Source organism: Nothoprocta perdicaria, unplaced genomic scaffold, assembly GCF_003342845.1.
Source record: "Nothoprocta perdicaria isolate Ctin4 unplaced genomic scaffold, notPer1 scaffold_155, whole genome shotgun sequence".
In the NCBI taxonomy this organism is placed as follows: Eukaryota; Metazoa; Chordata; class Aves; order Tinamiformes; family Tinamidae; genus Nothoprocta; species Nothoprocta perdicaria.
In genome coordinates this window covers 361,460-380,177 of record NW_020454705.1, presented here as the reverse complement: position 1 = coordinate 380,177, position 18,718 = coordinate 361,460, and the positions used below count along the sequence as shown (strand labels likewise).

Sequence of the window (18,718 nt, the reverse complement as noted above, 5' to 3'; positions counted from 1 at the left end):
GACGCTGCTCTCTTGATTCAGGATTTGCATTATACCCTGCAGAGACCAAGTTTCTTGAATGAGCTCAGAATCTGTTTTGCCAAAGATCCATACATTTTTCCATACTTCCAAGAAAGTCTTTCTATTCCAGTAAGAATCATGCAACTGTGATTGAATTTTACAACCCAGGAAYACCTGGAGTACCAAACATTTAATAAAAAGGAGAAACCAAAATGCCAATCTGAAGTGATAGGATCTCAAAGCAAACAAATGCTCCTTGCCCCAGGTGGATTATGTTACGTATTACAAAAACATAACACGCATCAGGCAAATATATTTGCGCGGTTTTGATCATGATGTTGCAGGAAGTACAGGCTTTTCTTTTACTATTAAACTCTTCAAGTCTTATATGAACATCTGAACTTTTGAGGGTTTCTAACCTCTATAGAGGCCTCTTTCAGCAAGAAGTCCTTCAGTCAGTGGTTAAAATAACATGCTTTTCAGGCATTTACTCATGGGGAGATTTCCGTATTTTGGATTTATTTTCGTCTCTCCCTACTTAATTTTCACTGCTCATTTTTTTTTTTCCCCATGACTCACTGAAACGTGGGAGATACTGAAAGGAAGGGTGGAAAAAAACCCTTATCTGATTAATTTTGTGTGTAACAGCAGTATCATCCGCAGTCTTTCTGTAGTGTAGGAGCTGAGAAAACATAGCTACTCTCCAGTAGTTTTGTAGAGAGCTGTGCCTCGCTCCCGGGATCAGCAGTAGGGTGCTTCTAATCTATAGTCTGAAAAGTTTGGAACAGCCCTGAGTGGCTCTTCTGAGGCAAGGCTGAAGAGGAGGATAGCTTGTGGTGCTGACCCATTTCTGGGAGGATAAAGAGGTGGAAAGAGTCTGCCCCATGCAATTACGAGAGGTGTGGCTGGCAGGATAAATACTGGTAAGAAATCTTCAGTGTCCGAGCCCATACTTGTAAGTCACTGTCACTTTGCATGCTGACATCTTCAGGATTATTATTTTCTTTATACCAGCTCACTTCACATCCCAAGTAACTGCCCTGTAGTGATCGCTGCTTGACTTCTGCACTGGCAGTTTTGTGCATCATTAATTTCTTTATTCTGATGCCAAAGAAACAAGAGAATTTATAACTTAAGAAGAGGAGGATTTATAACTCAAAGAGAAAGAAAAGTTTAAAAGGCAGTCAATACTTCCAGCATCTTATTTATACTATATCCTGTATGTCATGTCTTGACACTGCTAACAAATTTAATCTGTTAGCAAAGTACGTAGCATCACAGCCAAAATTCCTCAATAACTTTCTGCTATTGGAAGATTTTGTCTGCTGCAGCTTCTATTTGTGTTGTGCTTTTAGTGATCTTATAATTAAGAAAATCTCAGTTTCACAATAGCATGAGGCTGGAAGTTACTGAATACATTGTCCTGTGCTATTTCCATCTCTCTATGCCAGAGAAAGAGCAGGGGATGTTGTTACCTGTTGACTCTCGAAATTTCCAGCAGGTACCAGGCAGTTGGCCTCAGCAGAGCTGCCGCGTCACACTTGGGGTCTGGTCTTGATTCTACCATTGATTTATTGAATTGTGCTTGGAAAACAGCTGCAGTGTGTCGGATTAAAGGGCTGTCTAGGCAATATCCTATCCCTCCAACAGTTAATCTAGGCAGTTACTTCATTTTCTTATACTGTTATTTTCTTTTCTATAAAATGAGAGCAATTACAGTGATATATGTTGTATCATTTAGACATCAGCTAATGAATAGGCAGTAGATTTGAGGTAATTTAAATATATCACAATCTCAAAATACCTGGTGTAATAAGTACAGTATTTATCCATTAATGCATTAGAATGACCTTTCTAATCTACTTGAGGGAGGACCAGATTATAAAGTACATCTGTCAGTGTGGGAACCTTGAAATTATGACTGTATAGCAAATGCAACAAGATAAACTAATGAGACCACTAAAAATGAAGTATATATRTATACAAGTTGTATGCAGATTTATATGTAAAACCCTGTCATTGCATAATCATGCTCAGGATTGATCATTACTGATTTTAGTTATGATTTGTAAGCAGCTTTTTAGATCTTGGATCATCTTGTCTTTGTTGGTGCTCCTAAATGAGTTGTGTGAACAGTTTGTTGTGAAAGTTGTAATAGCAGCAAATTGCTCCTTGGTTGGGATTGCTTTGGTGGATAGTGTTGCCTAGTTTACAACTTCTGCTTTTCACTATTTGTAGCATTCTGAGGATATCCAACTGAGTAATGTAATTCTAAGTCAATAGTTTTGTAGGAAAACAAATTATGTAATTTTTTACATGATTTAATGAAGTACTTGGTAAGCCGAGATTCGAGCATAGTGTTTTGAGAGAGAKATAAACACCAAATGCAACCCTAGAGTTTTGCAGGAAAGGATTCAGGTAAAAATGTCTTGAAATATAATGCAACCTGAATTTGTCCCCAGTTGTTAGCTGTTGTTGTGTGCATTTCATTTTCGGTATTTAATTCTTAACTGTGATATCTCTCTGTAAAAATTACTTTGTTCCTAATGTTTAAAATCTGTTTCCAGGCTGCAAGCTGCTATATAAACAAGACTTTGCAAGACGGTTAGGACTGAGATGTGTTACTTGTAATTACTGCTCACAGCTGTGCAAAAAGGGAGCAACTAAGGAACTTGATGGTGTAGTGAGAGATTTCTGCAGTGAAGAGTGCTGTAAAAAATTTCAGGACTGGTACTACAAGGCAAGTAACTCAGAATTTTTGACAAGAGCTCCAAAGTTAAAAAAGAGAAAAATGCACATGTGAGGATATCTCAAGGACTGTGCAGCAAATATGGCTTACTTCAGCACAGCATTTGCTACAGTATAAGCCAATGTATTAATTTCTTCATTTGAGTTTTCCTAGAAATTAGAGCAGCGTTTCTGCCATCTGATTTGTTAAATTATTTGGCAAGGAAGTTTTGAGTTACAGCAAAGCAAGAAACAATGTATTTGTTGTATTACAATTCTATTTTTTTCCTCAATTGATACCATTTTTTTCCTCCATCAAAATTATTTGAAGTGCATTCATAATGTTGAAAACACTGTTACAACTGGATAATACCATTAGTTGGCTGACGACAGACAAGTTAGCAAAGTGTGGGGTTTTTTTTTTTCCCTTGTTCCTGTTTTTGCCTCTTTTTTTGCCTTTTCCCTTCTCTCACAGTTTGAACTACAGAGGCTTTGGTTTTTCAGTATTTCCCAGTGGAAAGAATACCAAAGAGAAAAGCAAGACTAAATGGATTTCTAATAAAACTTTAAGTCAAGTGTGATGGCATCTGTTTCTATACCTCTGGAAGTTTAACTACCTTGAGAAGCCCAATCAGCAAAGAGTTCCTGTTAAGAGGTTTTGTTTTGTTTTATTTTTGTTTTTTGAAAGAAGTAAAGGTGAAATTGGACTGGGAGTAACCTGCGATTAGTGCCATGGATAAAATATTTGGCCTCTGATGTGAACATCCTGGAAGACCACATTTATAATCCCAAAACAAAAACTACTCTTGTGGATGCTAATCAAAAAAAAAAAAAAAAAAAAAAAAAGACAGTGCAAAATTCACCACCTAATCAAAACTTTAAACACAGCCTGGAAGGCAGTAAAAAGCTTGAAATATTAGAGGGCTAGATACAAGTCCTGTAATTCAAGACGACCTACCATAAAAGAACTGAATATGAAGATACATTTGATTTTTTGGAATGGCAGTTTCCAGAAGTTTTACAGACAAATCTTGTGAAGTCTKCATTTTGACTAATGTGTGTAGGGGCCTATTAGAAGTTTCTGAATGCAAACTACTGAAGACCAGAATGTATTTTCTTCTGTCTCACATGAAAACAGGGTGACAAAACTTGGCTGCAAATTCTTAAACATACTAAAATGTTACTTCATACAACAATATTTAATCARTATGCCTTAAAGCTTGGAATATGAGAAAATTTATTTCTGCATAAAAAGTGCCTTCTRCTACAGAACCTACTAAAGCTTTGGGTGGTTCAGGAATCTCTTGGTGATTCAGCTCAGAATACAGTTTGGGGAGGTCATGTACCAAGCTGCCTTCATCTACCTAAACTCCCGTGGAAGTTTGGACTGTGATTCAGGTTTGGAAACACTTGAAAAGTGCAGATTATCCCACTCATCCTCTGGGATAAGGCAATAATTTCAATTGGCCTATTAAGAAAAGCTTTCTTTCTGCTTAAGGAAAGCTGTTATTACTGTAGTGCAGGGATCTTAGACATGATGCTGTGAAAAGGCAGTGTCACCTAAGCACACTTACTGATAACTGGTTGAGTTTTAATACTTCCGATGATACTAAGTTTTAAATGATCTTTCTTCTTAATTCTTATGCTTGCCAGTAAAACTAGTGTTAAGTTATATTGTTGGATTGTTGATTGTCATTTTTTTTCAAATACTTAAAGCCTTTTCCTAATTTAGCTGTGGTTACAGAAGTTTGAGATTTATTACATGGAGGAGACATGTAATAGGTTTGGGGAACTTGTGTATTTTGCCAAGATTGTTTTTCTTCCCATCCTTGCTAATAACTCCTCATCTCCCTCATAAAAGTCACCTCCAATATCTTAGATTTGGTAGTTCCTTGTAGTTAACACTTTCCTCTAGCCATGAATAGATAATGATCAAATAGATAGACAATGATCGAAATATAAAAGGGCAGAGTAGATACCCTTCTCTCAATTTGTACTTCATTTGCTGTTTCGTCTGTTAGCTTCTTAAGAGAATAGTTACATATGTGTGAGCTTTGTCTCATTTATGCAATATTTCATGTTATCCTGGAGTTTCAATAAATGTATACATGAAGAGAAATAAGTAGTAATAACCCAGTAATGTTTTAACACCAGCATTGTGTTCATTAAACAAGTGTTTGTCTCCATCTGCTTTGTCTACTTTTTTTTTTATGGACACATTTTTCTTGTTTAGTAGTATTATCTGGACAAACAAAACAAAGTATATTTGAGAGGGCTTCCCTGAAGGCCAAAATTCTCTCCTCAAAATCAAGGAAAAGTAACAATGATAGAAGTCTATCAGACTTATCTAGAAGTATCTGTGAGGGATTGCAGTGTGAAAGAATAGTTCAGAGGACAGCTAAAGTTGGCAGTTAGTGTCAAATTTTGAGGCAATTTCTGCAGTATGGTACCCAGTTAGTCCACAGAGACATGACATATTTTGGTRTATAGAGACCAGCTTCCTAAGTTATCAGAGCTCCTCCTGTAAACTTACAGGCCATGCTTCAGATGTCATATTGAAATTTCTCAGTCATTTTCCATATTAACATTTTGTTAATTTTGATCATTGGACATTATTTATACTAAAATATTGCATACACCTTAAAAAAGAGTGTACAATTCTGAGGTAACAGTCCAGAGCTCTGTTACTTTAAATTTACACTGCTGACCACTGTTGAAAAGGCCACAGCTGAAATGCACGTTTTTTTTTTTAAACCAAGCTGAGAAGAAAGATTGAGACAACTTTTGTGATTCATACATATAGGAATGGACACAGCAAATGGAATGTGCTGGAGCCAAACCTGTGTAATGAATGTGCAAATGGAGCACAGAGAGTACAAATGGACTTTTTTGAAATATAGTGGTACAGTGGATGAGCAGGTGGGAATTTTGGACATTCTGTTTATGCCACTGTGCTAAATAAGAACAAAGCGAAAGGGGAAAAAAGATCCAAACAAGAAACTGCAAATTCACACTTTTAACTTCAGTTATTTTATGGTATAGCAAGGGGAAGGGTGAGTGGGGAGGAAGAAACTATAATGTATTGAAGGATGTATGACACCAATTGCAAGGATGATTATGGAAATACTAGGATTAAAGTCCAGTAAATACAGAAATGAAAACTGAAGTATCCTTATGGGGGAATTTAGAGATAGAGCTATTGCTAAGTGATTCACCAAGCAGAAGAAAACCATCATTTTCTCACCAATATGTCTTAGTAGTGCTTAGGCCGCTCTTGGAGAAAGAAGAATACACTTAATCAAAAGTTTAAATCAAAGAGTAGAGCCAAGAGGCACAGGCAAAAAGCAGTATCGGGTAGTCTGTAACTGCTGCATTTGACAAGATTTAGCACCTTTTTCTTTGAAGAAGGGAGAAAATTGAACCAGTGGAGCCTGGGGTAGTCAAGCTGTGTGCAGCAGTTCAGAGTAGGTAGGCTCTTCCACACACTAGTCACCTTTCATTGTCAACACTTCATGCTAGGTGAGATAGAAAACCTTTTTAAAGAGAGGTACAGATACAGTTTTTGTTCTTAAACTGTCATTTCAGCCTTTTTGTTGGCTCTGGGAGAAGCATTTGCAGTGAAGGTGTGAATTCAGTCTCAYTGAACTGACAAATTGGGGCTGTTTTGGCAACAGTCCTCCCTTTCCTTCTTCCTCTCTACTCGCTTCCAAGAACATGGGTGCCCCCTTGCCCTGCCTCAAACACTAATGCTGTGCAGCGAGCTAGGGAGCAGCTTCAGCTGAAGCCAAGTGGGCAGAATTCACCAAAAGGAGGGAAGGACGGGGCGGGAAGCRGCCCTGGAAGGTCTTGGAGCCTGTTTGCCAGGCTGGGGCCTGAGCGCCAGTGCTGACACCTGCACGTAGGCGGGAGATGGCGCCTGCCTCACTGTGAGGTGATGGCAGCCGCCGCCGGCCTCGCACCCACAGGGGCCAAAACACTGGCATTTAACAGGAAAAGCTCTTTTATTTTTTAAATCGGAGCATAATATTAGTTTCAGTTTATTTCTAGTTATCTTAAATACTTGAGAATGGTGCCCACGAGCTGAATTTGCTCTGTTGCCAAAGAATGATGCCAGGCTGCTCGAGTACCTCAGGCTGCTCAAGTGGGCAGGAGGAGCCCAGCACTCGATTGCAGCTTCTGCTGGAACTAACTGGCCCAAYGGTGGTTTTTTGGGGGAGCGTTGAGAACTACAACTGAACCGTTTTTCAGCCATCAGAGCCTTATATGCACGTGTAGTATTGCATATAGTTTTACAGATGAATGTGTTATGTCGTATTCTATCATAACTGTCCTCTTGGCTGTACCATTACCTTGACTTGTTTTGGATTCCATAAGCATCCATAAACTTTTGATTTTTGCTTCTTATTTTTAAAGATGGGTTTGGGAGGGTTGGGAGGGTGGCTGCAAGCAAATATCAAGAGGAACAACAGTGCAAAAATGTTTCTTTGCTGAAGATCTGAAACTGGGGCTACTGGTGTTGAGATAATACACAGCATGAGTGGTTGAATCAGTGGAATCTGCATAGCTGGATACTGTTAATGATGCCTCATGAAACTTCCATGTAGTATGTTAGGAAATACATGATTCAATCTATAGCCAGAGATGGGGAATAGTAAAATTCTAAGTTTTAGATTTGTGTTAAYTAAATATTGCAAAATCATGATTAGAAACAAAGAGAGCTAATTGTGGTGCTTATGTATCACAGAGAAGTTTTGAAGAACTAATGAATAACTGGTACCTAAAATTGCTGTCAAGCTATAGTCACTGAATAGAAGAGTTACTTGCACTAAAGAGCCCTGATCTAGAGATGTGGTTTTGACTTTAAAAACACCCAAAAAAAAAATTGTGGGGGAGGAAGGGGATCCCTACTTGTCCTGGCTTCAAGAGTCATTAAAGAGTTCCTTTCTGCTCTTGTTTTGCAGAATTTTTTCAGTGGAATTAACTAAAATTGTTGCATAAAAATCATGTTCTTTTGCTGAATGTGCAGAGATGAGCAATTTTTAAGGACTTAGTGAGGTAAAGCTTATTGGTTCTGTCTCCCCACTATCCCCCAGCAAATAGCTGAAAGTGAAGTGCTGAATGTGTCTATATATGAGGGTTATTACATGGTATAAACATAATAGAGCCTACATGAGTGAAGCTGAATTGTTTAACTGTAATAATTTTCAATGCTTTTAAAAACAACCTTTTAGTTTTTAAAAATCTTTTTTTTTCCAAAGACTTATTTAAAAATGTCAAAATCTTTCTTTGCATGAAGGCTGCGCGCTGCGACTGTTGCAAGTCCCAAGGAAGTCTCAAAGAGAAAGTGCAGTGGCGTGGAGAAATGAAACACTTCTGTGATCAGCACTGCTTGCTGCGCTTCTACTGCCAGCAAAACGAACCCAATCTGGCAACACAAAAAGGACCTGAGAACTTACAGTATGGTACGTGCTGCTTTAGGCTTCCTAAATAGCAAGAAAATACATTTTAAAAGCTGCTTGAATTAATTTTTGTAATAAATTGTTTCCATCAGGGATTGCAGTCCTTCTCTGCCCTCACCCCTTTTTTTAAGTAGTTATCATTTATTATGATAACTATTTATCATTTATTTACCATTCAGAGTATCATTTATTCAGGTATTTATTCAGGTCTTCAGGTCATGGTTTATTCAGGTATTATTCAGGTATGGTATTTTTTTCATCTTAGCTTCTTACTTTATTGTTCTCCAAGAGGGGAGGCTCTGTCAGATAATCAAATGCTTTTGTAATTCCATTTTAAAGTAAATCTTTTTAGTTCAAGGGTAATTTTAATGCCATGCCTTCATAGGGACAGAAGACGTTGTCTCTGTCATTGTGCTTCTGTTTGCCCTTGCTTGCTCTGTGGAAGGATTTCTTTTCCACATGTGTGTTGGTCCCAGAGAACAGAAGGATGCACTGGGAGTTAAAAGGAAAGAAAGCAATATGCTAAACGAAAATGGAAAATCAAGTATCTAGATATTACCAGTRCATTGCTTTTTGCTGTGTTGGGAATAGGTAGCCTATACATTTTCTACATTTTCTAATTGGGCAGAGTGCTCATTTACATGTTTTTTTTAGTGACCAAAATGGCATGTCAGCACAGAAAGTGCAAATAAATCTATTTTTTTAGTTAATGTGATTAATTCAATACAGCTTCTTTGTATGAATACCTTTATATTGAGACAATTTAGCATTTACTTTCCTAGAACAGATTATATTCACGTCTGGGCATGGCCTCGATTTAGCTTTTGGGGATTGTGTAATGTTCAATGCCTGAGGAGTGACGTGCTTATGAATGACAAATGGCACTTTACAAATGAATGATACTACAGTAGTGATCAGTGCTGCCAATTTAACATTAGTTTGACATTGTCTATCAAAACTGTTGCTATCAAAACTGTTTTGACTATGGAAAAGAGAAACATCTAATTTTCTAAAAAAGGTTCTTCTTACATTTTTAGATCAGGGCTGTCAAACCACCAGAACAAAAATAACGGTAAGTATATGTAATACATAATGTAATTAGCAGCATATGAAATATGACATCGTGGCAGCTTAAAGGGGTGCTATTAAAAAGTAATACTTGAGAATGATAAAAATATTAAGCTGAATTTATGGTATTATTAAATCTTTATTGCATCAGTACTTCAAGTTAACTTTTTAAAGTTATGTCCATATTTTGTCCTTTCAAATGTCTTCTGGGAAAACAGATCATCAGCCATGTATTTTATATATGTAATGCATGAAAGTATTGCTTAACTATCAATCTACAATCTGTTAATTAATCAGTTTATCCTTTTTATTCATTTAGACTGATATGGTGTATTTCTTGAATATAGAAAGAGAAGATAATTTCACTGAGTTATTAAGCGTTTGAAAATTGTATCTCAGCTTTGAAGGGCCAAAAGTTAGACTTCAGATCTTAAATTATTGGTCCTGAGGGTAGTGTAGTTGGTGCTGCAGGTCCCATTGACTTCACTGCAAGTGACAGAGTAGAGAAGTGTAACCTTTTGCAGGACAAAGGTCTTAATTTTGAGTTACTCATTTTTCGTCAGCTTGCTGTAAATGCTGTTATCAGTAGTAATAATTTATTCCTTTATCTTAATGTATTTTATTTGAAACTTTTCTTCAGCATGTCACATGGAAGACATGAAAAATACCTATTTTTCAAAGACAGTGTGACTGGCTTCCTTTAGAAAGGAAAACATGTTTAGGCCTTTCTAATAAATTTTAGATTTTCATGGAAGTATCTTGCTGATAGGAATTAAAATATATTGATGAGCAACACAGGAAGTAAGATTGCTTAGGTGACTGGAGATACCAAACAAGATGAGCTTGCATGGTAGAAACATCTAGTATTTTGTGTTTAGTGTTTATAGCTTCTAAGGATGTTAATTCTATTCACCGTGATTTGAAGGTCATAGAAAACCAATCTGAGATGCGTTTCTGGTTTATGTTTTATAAAGTGTACTGCCTGACAGATGAAGTCCTCTACTGCTCTTACTTACTGTATTTAAAATGGTGAATGGAGGCAGTTTTATTACATATGGCCAAATACAGGAAAGTTTCTGTTTCTTAAATCATGTTCTAAAAATAGGTGTTAGGGATCAAAATATGTTCGGAACAGGTTTTTCTTACCTGTTAGTTGTAGAATGCAGCTTGAGTTAAGTGCTAGTAAGCAAKGTTCAGTGCTCAATAAGGGCTGGTCTTGTGGAGCCAGCAGGGGGAGCGGAGAGCTCGTGCTTCGAGTATTGGGAAGAACTAATTTCTTAGAAATAATGTGCTATTTAGAATATTAAAACTAAAAAATAAGAGTTTTAGATTATAGCATCTCTTATACAAAGTCTGATTTTGGGCCAAAATTTTGTAGTTTTTCGGTATACAATGAAAATCTTAAAGATTAAAAATACCGAAAAAAAAAAAAAGGTATCTTGAGTATAAACTAAAATCTGAGGCAGATGTTGTGCCCAGACTGAGTCTGTGAGTTCAGTGCTGGCTCAGACTGAGCATAATGCAGATATGTTACATGTCTGGCAGAGGTAGCTCATTACTAGAATTGCAAAATAGGCTGCAACTAAAGCATAACGGTGCTGCTGTATTCTGCGAGCTGCTTCTTTCAAATCTCATGCTTGAAGAGGAAATATCAGCTGATATATACAATTGAAAGTTTGGATTGGAATCAGTTGTGGTGCAACAAGTTCTTTTTGATTTGCCTGTCCGTAGGGCTCAGCACCACCACCTTCTCCAACACCTAACAGAGAAATGAAGAACAAGGCAGTTCTGTGCAAGCCTTTGACAATGACAAAAGCCACCTACTGTAAACCTCATATGCAGACAAAATCTTGTCAGACAGGTAACTGTTGAATTGTACTAGAACCACTGCTTGCTTTTCTTCACTGACTTCTCTTTGAACTTGGAACCCATTGCAAACATGCTGATTTTATTCCCTAAACTGCAGATGCAAAATATATTTAAGTACCTGGCCATGTTTGCCTTTTTCTTTTAATAGAAGACGATTGGAAAAAAGAGTATGTCCCAGTGCCTATTCCTGTTCCTGTTTATGTTCCGGTGCCTATGAACATGTATAGTCAAAATGTTCCTGTTCCTACAGCAGTTCCTGTTCCTGTAAGTCAGATTTCATCTTTTATTTTTATACTGCAGTCCCATTACATGCATGCGAGGGACCACTTTGTATTGTTGACTGTTCTCATTCTGGTACCTCAATGTCAGGTTGAGATTTAAAGCTCAGGAGCTCTTTCCACTCTAACTTACTAAATTTTGTTATACTTCTTTTGTTGTTCCTTTTTCCCCCTTCTGTTTTCAACCACCTTTTTTTTTGTTTAACCTGTCTGCTTTTTTTTTGTTAGCTAGGCTTAGATGACCTGCTTTAATGTATAGCTGGTGTTTCAGTATTGATGCATTGTTGAAAGTGATGCATTTTTTTTCCCTTTTCTAACCGTCTGTTCCTCCCTGTCTACACAGGTGCCAGTTCCAGTGTTTTTGCCCACTACTCTGGACAGCAGTGAAAAAATCCTTTCGGCAATAGAAGAGCTGAGAGGAAAAGTGCCCTCAAATCATTTGGAAGCTGAGCTATTGACCTTGTCAGGGATGGTACCTGAAGACAGTGGGAAAACAGAGTCTTCTGATGTGACCAGTGAGTTTGACTCTGGGGTATTTGCGGTATATGTGGGGTGTGAAAAAGAGAATGGTTATTATGAGATGAAATAAAAATATTCTTCTATTCCAGTGCTTATTGCTGTACTGAGTTTTTATATTATGTTGAAATCTTAATAATTTAAGTATTTTCTAAACCCACATGCCCTCTATTTGGTCCAGCTGCATGGCTGATGCCAAACAGTCTTCAAAATTACACTCAGAGTTTCTTCTGGGTGTCACTCAAACAAAAACAAATCAGTTTTGTTGCCTGGAAAGCTTGAATCAAAATTCTGGGGAAAATGATTGCCACAGCTCTATGGTACTGTTGTGACACAGCTTCATCTGAACACGATGGGATGTGACAGGAGCCTATTCTCTCTGTATTAAAGCTTTACTAGGCACATTTTACATTCTCTGTGGGGAAGTAAGTGCTGTTAAAATTCAGAGAAACATCTTTTTCACGAGTGGAAATACGGTCAACAAAATCAGGTAACCTAATAATGCTTTGGCTGTTGATTTGTCAGAAGATTCCTCCTTACAAGTATCATTTCTTTGAAAACAATAAGGCATCAGCTGATACATCATTGTGGTGTTGAAAAGGTTTGTCATTCCCCCAGCTTTCCTAAAGGGAGTGAACTCTCTCTGGGGACAGCTTTACATATGGGACATCAGACATGCTGAATATCCTGCTGATACCTTTCCAGTGCACATACCTCTTTATCTCTGTTTTGCAATTCTTTCTGTCAAAACGTTCAAGTGCCTTCTGTATCTTCTCAGGAGAATTTGATTTCTTTCAAATATAAGATTTTAAGGTTTTTCCATGGTGAAAGCCAAGCTCTTTCAACTGATGTCTAAGATCGATGTTGGAAAATGTATAACTTGGGCTTAGTATACAGGAGGCCAACAGTGATTTAGAAATTGTTGTGTCCTCAAGATTTATTGTTCCCCAAACTGTCACCATTCCCCACCAAAGCTGGACATTTCTGATCACACAGAATGGTTGTCATTTGGAGTTCCTTGCACTCTTTCGATGAGTACAACTAGCTGAAGGAGCACGTGTGGGATCAAAGCTCACTCTTTTGCAGAGTACTGATTTTGGAAAACTCTACTTCGGCAGACGTTGAAAAAACATCAAGTTTCTTTTTCTCTTGACCTATCTTCTTTATTTAGTTTCATAGGATCTGTTTCACAGAGAACAGAGTCATGTAGAAATATAGATAAMTGTATATTTTGTGATTGGTCAGGAGGATCCTAATCCCAGAGTATTTGATTTTCTGCACACATGTTTTGCTGGATTCTCATCTAAATGAAAAAGGGAAGATAGACTAAAAAGTATCTTTYTGTTTGAAAGAGATCAGAGAAGTAAATCTGAGATGTAAAGAACATCAAAATCTCATTTGGTGATGAGACCAGGCAGCTTTAGAACCACGCGTTATCTGCCCTATTCTGACTAGTCCTCACATTTAATAAAAATTATTTTTTTTAAATTTATTTACAGGTGCGATAGTTGAATCAAGTCTGCTGAACTCAGAAAGAGAGGCACAGACAAGCTTGCCTGATGTTCCGTATGAACCAGACCTTGATATTGAGATAGACTTTCCAAGAGGTATTTATTCTATCATTTTAATAAATACTGTGAAGCAGGCATTATGGCAGTCCTTGTGCTTTGCTTAATCATCCTTTCAGGTGAACTTAATTTGATGGCAAGTTCTGCTTGTCTTAGATAAACCTTGGCCAAGACTTTGCAGGACTGGGGATTTCTGAAGGAGTTTCTTCATTTTTCTTAATGAACCTTTATTCTAAATAAAGTACTTGAAAATGAGGATGGAGGAATTAACCTTGGGTGAAGGAACTAGGGTGCRTCATTTGGTTTTGTATGTGGATTTAGGAAAGATATTTTGAAAGCTGAACGACTCAGATTGGATACATCACGGAAAACCATAATATCCCATAGATATTTGCATGGGAAGTGAAATGGTGGTTTAGAGCAAGAATGACAAAAGGGCTGATTTGCTACGGAAGGATTTTAGAAGATAACAAACTAACAGATACTGCTCTTCACTTGTGTTGTCTTATGTTTTCCTATTAATGTCCATGTATGTACTTGAAAAAGGTGATGTTATCTGAATTGGCAGGAAAATCTCTATTTTGAGATCTTTGATGAACGAAAGTCCAAAATGCAGGCAGACATTTTTATTTCATGTACCACGTCCTAGCAATTCAAGATAGGAGAGAGCTCCTCACTACCATGTAACTATTCTTCCCCTGGATAACTCTCACATCTGCTCTAGAAAGTCTTCTTTTGTCTTGTGCCATAGATGGGGCTACCTAGACGAGGTTTCTCCATTTATTGCATGTCTAATTTGAAGATCACATCCAACAGTTAGGAAGAAGAGTTGATGTTAATTTGTGGAAGTTAGTTAGTAAGGTGCATACTAAGTTCTTTAACCTTCTTTTTCAAGGAGATTTGGTATGTGAGAAAGAAGAAATATGAAGAAAAACAAAAATATTCAGGGCGTTACAGTAAACAGAAGTTTAAACAAATATTAATTATGTTGAGGAGCTCCTGAGGTTAGACTCCTTGAGACAGTAGGAGAAGGACTGAGGCACATTCTTAAATCTTTCTCTGTGTTATTTTATCTATATTAATTTTCCTCCTTATAATGCTAGATTCGGTAATGAYTTCAATGGTGAAATCATGCTAATTATCAGAAGACCATTCACCTTTCACTGAAATTATTGCTTGATAATTAAATGAGAGATGAACTTTTAATTTTTAACTAAGTGTAATGCACTGTATAGAATAAAAGAGAAATAGAAATTACAGAAGTAAATGGGCAAAGTTTCTGTGTAATTTTGTTTTTTTCCCACTCTTAACGGCTTGTTCTCACCGTAACAGACACTTCTAAGTACCCAAAATTTCCTTGTCATGAAAAGTTATGGAAGGGTCCATAGTAAGAAATGCTGTCTTGATGACTTGAAAAAGTAGTTTAAAATGGCCATTATTGCATGCTTTATAATTTATGTAGAAATAAGCGTCTTGGTATTCCTAGTCAAGAATAGGAATAGGTTTACTTCCTTGCATTGAAATCCAGCCCTTGTTAATATATCATATCATGTATGTGCTTCTGTAGACTATCTGCATCATCCARTGGTGTTTAAAAATATTTTCTGTTAATATATTTTCAGCAACTGAGGAGCTTGACACAGAAAATGAGTTTTTATTGCCTCCTGTTTTTGGAGAAGAATATGAAGAACAGCCAAGACCACGGTCCAAAAAGAAGGTAATTGTATCATATTATTAAAAAAAATCTCACCAAATGTAAGTGATGAAAAACATCACAGAGATTTTTCAGTTCTTGGACTGCGCTAAAATGTTATTACCTATTCATACCTAACTCCYTATCCTTTTTGATATGGAATTATATACTAACTCAAGTAGTAAAATATTTCAGTCATGTCTGTTGCAGTTAACTGGTAGACTCAATAGCTTAGCTCTTAAATTCTGATCCTGGTTTTGCTGTAGATGATTCATATTAGTAGAAGTATTGATGTAATGTACTGATGTTTCATCTTGTTTCCTATATATCTACCCAATAATGCTTTTCTACCTCCTACTTCGAATGAAAAGCTGTGGGTTTAGTTTGATGGTAAAATGAAAGAATGATGACTTTGCCTTGACTTATAATGAGAACTAAAGCATCTGCAGTATAAAACACTTTAAAGACTTTTTATTTGCTTGTAACTTTACCAGAGTCTATTTTCAGTCAAAAATCTTAGTTTAAACACTTCAAATAATTTAGCTTGTCCTTTTATTTAAAATGAAACTAACAGGAAAGAGACTTTCTGGCGTCTGGCACAAAGATGAAATGATTTTGTTGCAAGAAGCTATCACAGCTTTTAAAAAAMCAGCAACCTACTTCTAATGAAATGTACTAAAAATAAATGTGTCTTTCTAGTTTTAAATATGGAGTCTCAACTCTCTGATACTGTACCTTAACTGCAGTGAGCATGAAGGTTGACTTTCTGACATAAAGTTACAGCATTTCTAACTTCCTGTGCTTAAACAAAATGAAATCCTAAAAATATACTGCATTATTTAATACCTTTATGTCCTTGCTGCTTAATCTGAAATAACCAGTGGAGCAGCTCCATTATCAAAAGTCATATTTTGTCTGTTTTAGAAGCCAGTTGGAAAGTTGGCTTGGAAATGTCCGTTGGCTTCAATAAATACAGTTTCTAGAAATCGGTTCAAAGCAGAAAATACCTCCCGGCTCCAGCTGAAGGAAGCAGATGTTCCCTGCCCTGGACCTTGAGTTTGCAGTTTGGCCTGCAGCTTGCCTGTTCTGCAGGGTCTCTATGGCATTGCACTTAGCAGTTGTCATCCTGTTAACCAGCGTGTTTCAATGCAGGGAGTGAAGAGGAAAGCAGTGTCAGAGTATCAGTCTCACGATGACAGTTCGGAAAACTCGGAGAGCAGTTTTCCATTCAAATACACGTAYGGCGTAAACGCATGGAAGCACTGGGTGAAGTCGCGACGCTCGGATGAAGATCTTCCAGAGTTAGAGGAATTAAAATCAAGTAAGTATTTCCAAAAGTCCGTCATCCAGATTTTCACTTGGTATTGAGAATTGTTGTGTTTCCCTGTACTCTTCATCCTTTATAAATTGATTTTCAGATAGATTTTGTAGTTTCTCTAATATTCAGATGGTAACTGCAAGTACTTCCCCACAGAAAGAATTGCCAAAGTCTTTTTCCTTGAGAAGTTTTTCCAGCTTGTAACAGATCTAATGCTAGGTCTTAGGCTTCTAGTGCAAGACAGGATAGAACCTTCTAGGTCTTGTAACTGATCGTGACTATTTTGATTTTTGTTGACATCCTGTTTTTCCTTCTGTTCTACCTTGTCTTGGACTTGCACTTTTCAGGCCTTCTAGATTACAAAGGAGGACATACAGCTTTTTGTCATGAAAAGAGAACTTCATTTGAGGCTGGTTTTACATTGCTTTGGAGCTCAGGCACAACGCGGCCTTCACTCCTGTGCTGCCCTTTCTGGAGGGCTCCTCTCTATGCATATTTACCTGGGGGGGAAAAAAGGGAATTGCTGCTCTTTTCCTCCAGCTCCCATATGCATTTTAACACAGTGGCATTACGTTGTTGGATCTTTGGGAATTGCCACTTCCCATGAAGGTCTTCCTCTATAACACTGCGTTCACTTGAGTACCTTGAGTCACTTTCTGCCTCTGCGTCATCCTCAGCTATGCATGACAGTAAATTCTGATAGTAGGTGATACTGCATTTGGTTGTTCAGACCTTATTTTAGTAGTCTGGTTTATCTTAATTTAGATCTAACATTTGAACCACTTAGTACCTTTAAACTCATGCACTGGTTAGCAGAGGACATCAAACCAACTTCACCCTTTACTCCAAAAACACCCCTTCGCATCCCCAGCATGTGTTAATACTGTTGTATAATGAGGCATTTTTTCTTTATTTTACAGCAAAGTCTGTGAAATTAAAGGAAGATCTATTATCACATACTTCAGCTGAGTTAAGCTATGGGTTGGCTCATTTTGTCAATGAAATTCGAAGGCCAAATGGAGAGAACTATGCACCTGACAGCATCTATTATCTGTGTCTTGGGATTCAGGAGGTTAGTAGAGGCTGTAGACTTGGAAAGTARAGCTCATGATTTGATTCTAATACATTTCAGTGAAAGAATGGAAATAATGTGGATTTATTGACTGAGAAGAGGCTAGGAGCTATTAATATTAGTGGCTATGATCTGGAACACAGTTTGCTGTATAAGTTGTATTATAGAAGCTTCTTCATATAGAAAATGAGTTTGCAAGACCCATCCTGGACASTCAAATGAAAGCTGATGTATTGCATTTTATTTTAAGCCTCGTGCTGGTTAAAGCAAGGAATTTGCAGTCTAAGGAATCTGCAGTCTAAAATGACATATTGTTTTCCAAATGCTGTGCTTCAGTGTGGTTGCTAAAGATGTTATRATGTAAAATCAAAATGAAACAAGGATGAGGTGCAAATTTACTTAGGTTCAGTTATCCTCTTCAGTTATTTCCAACAGGAGAAGCAGAATCTTTGAAGTGYCTGCTGTGGAGAGTCTAATTTACTGAATTTTAAAGACTTTGGGCAGTCCATCTTATTTTGTGGAATACAGAAAACTCTGCTACTTAAGTGTCCTGTCCCTCTCCTGCTCTTGGAATTATACTGTATAACAATATACATAAAATTGTGTATAATATATATACATATATACAGTCTATATATGTGTGTATATACATGTATATATAAGATACAATTATATGTATATAGTTATACGGTATAATGCTTTTGTAAAGCAGAAAGGAAATGAGTTGATGTCTTACAGCTGAAGGCAAAAACATCACTAGAAAAGCTATTCCACAGCTTATGTTTTAAGCAGAGGATATCATAATTTTTGGTTCATAAGGCAAATCATAAATAAAATAAGCAATGTTCTGAGCTGAAAACCTTAGCATAAAGCAATTCAAGTTAACAGGGAATAAAATACATATGTGCATATGRTGTGAAAAACAAGCTGTTCACAGCCTTAGAGTTAAGGCAATGAACTAGAGTTAAATAGTAGTTCCAGTGATTTTTATGTAATGGAATTATACAAAATTARGGACTTAGCTGATAGCTTTCCCTCGTGGTTTAATTTGAGCATTCATTGTTTAGCATTAGAGTCAGTCTTGCTATAAAGCATGTTTCAGTCTTGGCTAGCTTTCTACCGCTGCATCTGCATGAGCTACTGCCTCTCT

General features: G+C 37.0%; 1 protein-coding gene across 3 annotated transcripts in view; it reads left to right on the top strand.

The window, feature by feature from the left end:
• The window catches only part of ZMYM2 (zinc finger MYM-type containing 2), an 81,444-nt gene that overhangs the window by 52,888 nt on the left and 9,838 nt on the right, over positions 1-18,718 (top strand). For all 3 annotated transcript variants that reach the window (XM_026035047.1, XM_026035046.1, XM_026035049.1), the window contains 10 exons: positions 2,568-2,740; positions 8,024-8,189; positions 9,224-9,258; positions 10,986-11,115; positions 11,272-11,387; positions 11,745-11,916; positions 13,417-13,524; positions 15,108-15,202; positions 16,331-16,499; positions 17,417-17,568. In XM_026035047.1, coding sequence (XP_025890832.1) covers positions 2,568-2,740; positions 8,024-8,189; positions 9,224-9,258; positions 10,986-11,115; positions 11,272-11,387; positions 11,745-11,916; positions 13,417-13,524; positions 15,108-15,202; positions 16,331-16,499; positions 17,417-17,568 — 1,316 coding nt within the window. The remainder of the gene's footprint in view (positions 1-2,567; positions 2,741-8,023; positions 8,190-9,223; positions 9,259-10,985; positions 11,116-11,271; positions 11,388-11,744; positions 11,917-13,416; positions 13,525-15,107; positions 15,203-16,330; positions 16,500-17,416; positions 17,569-18,718) is intronic.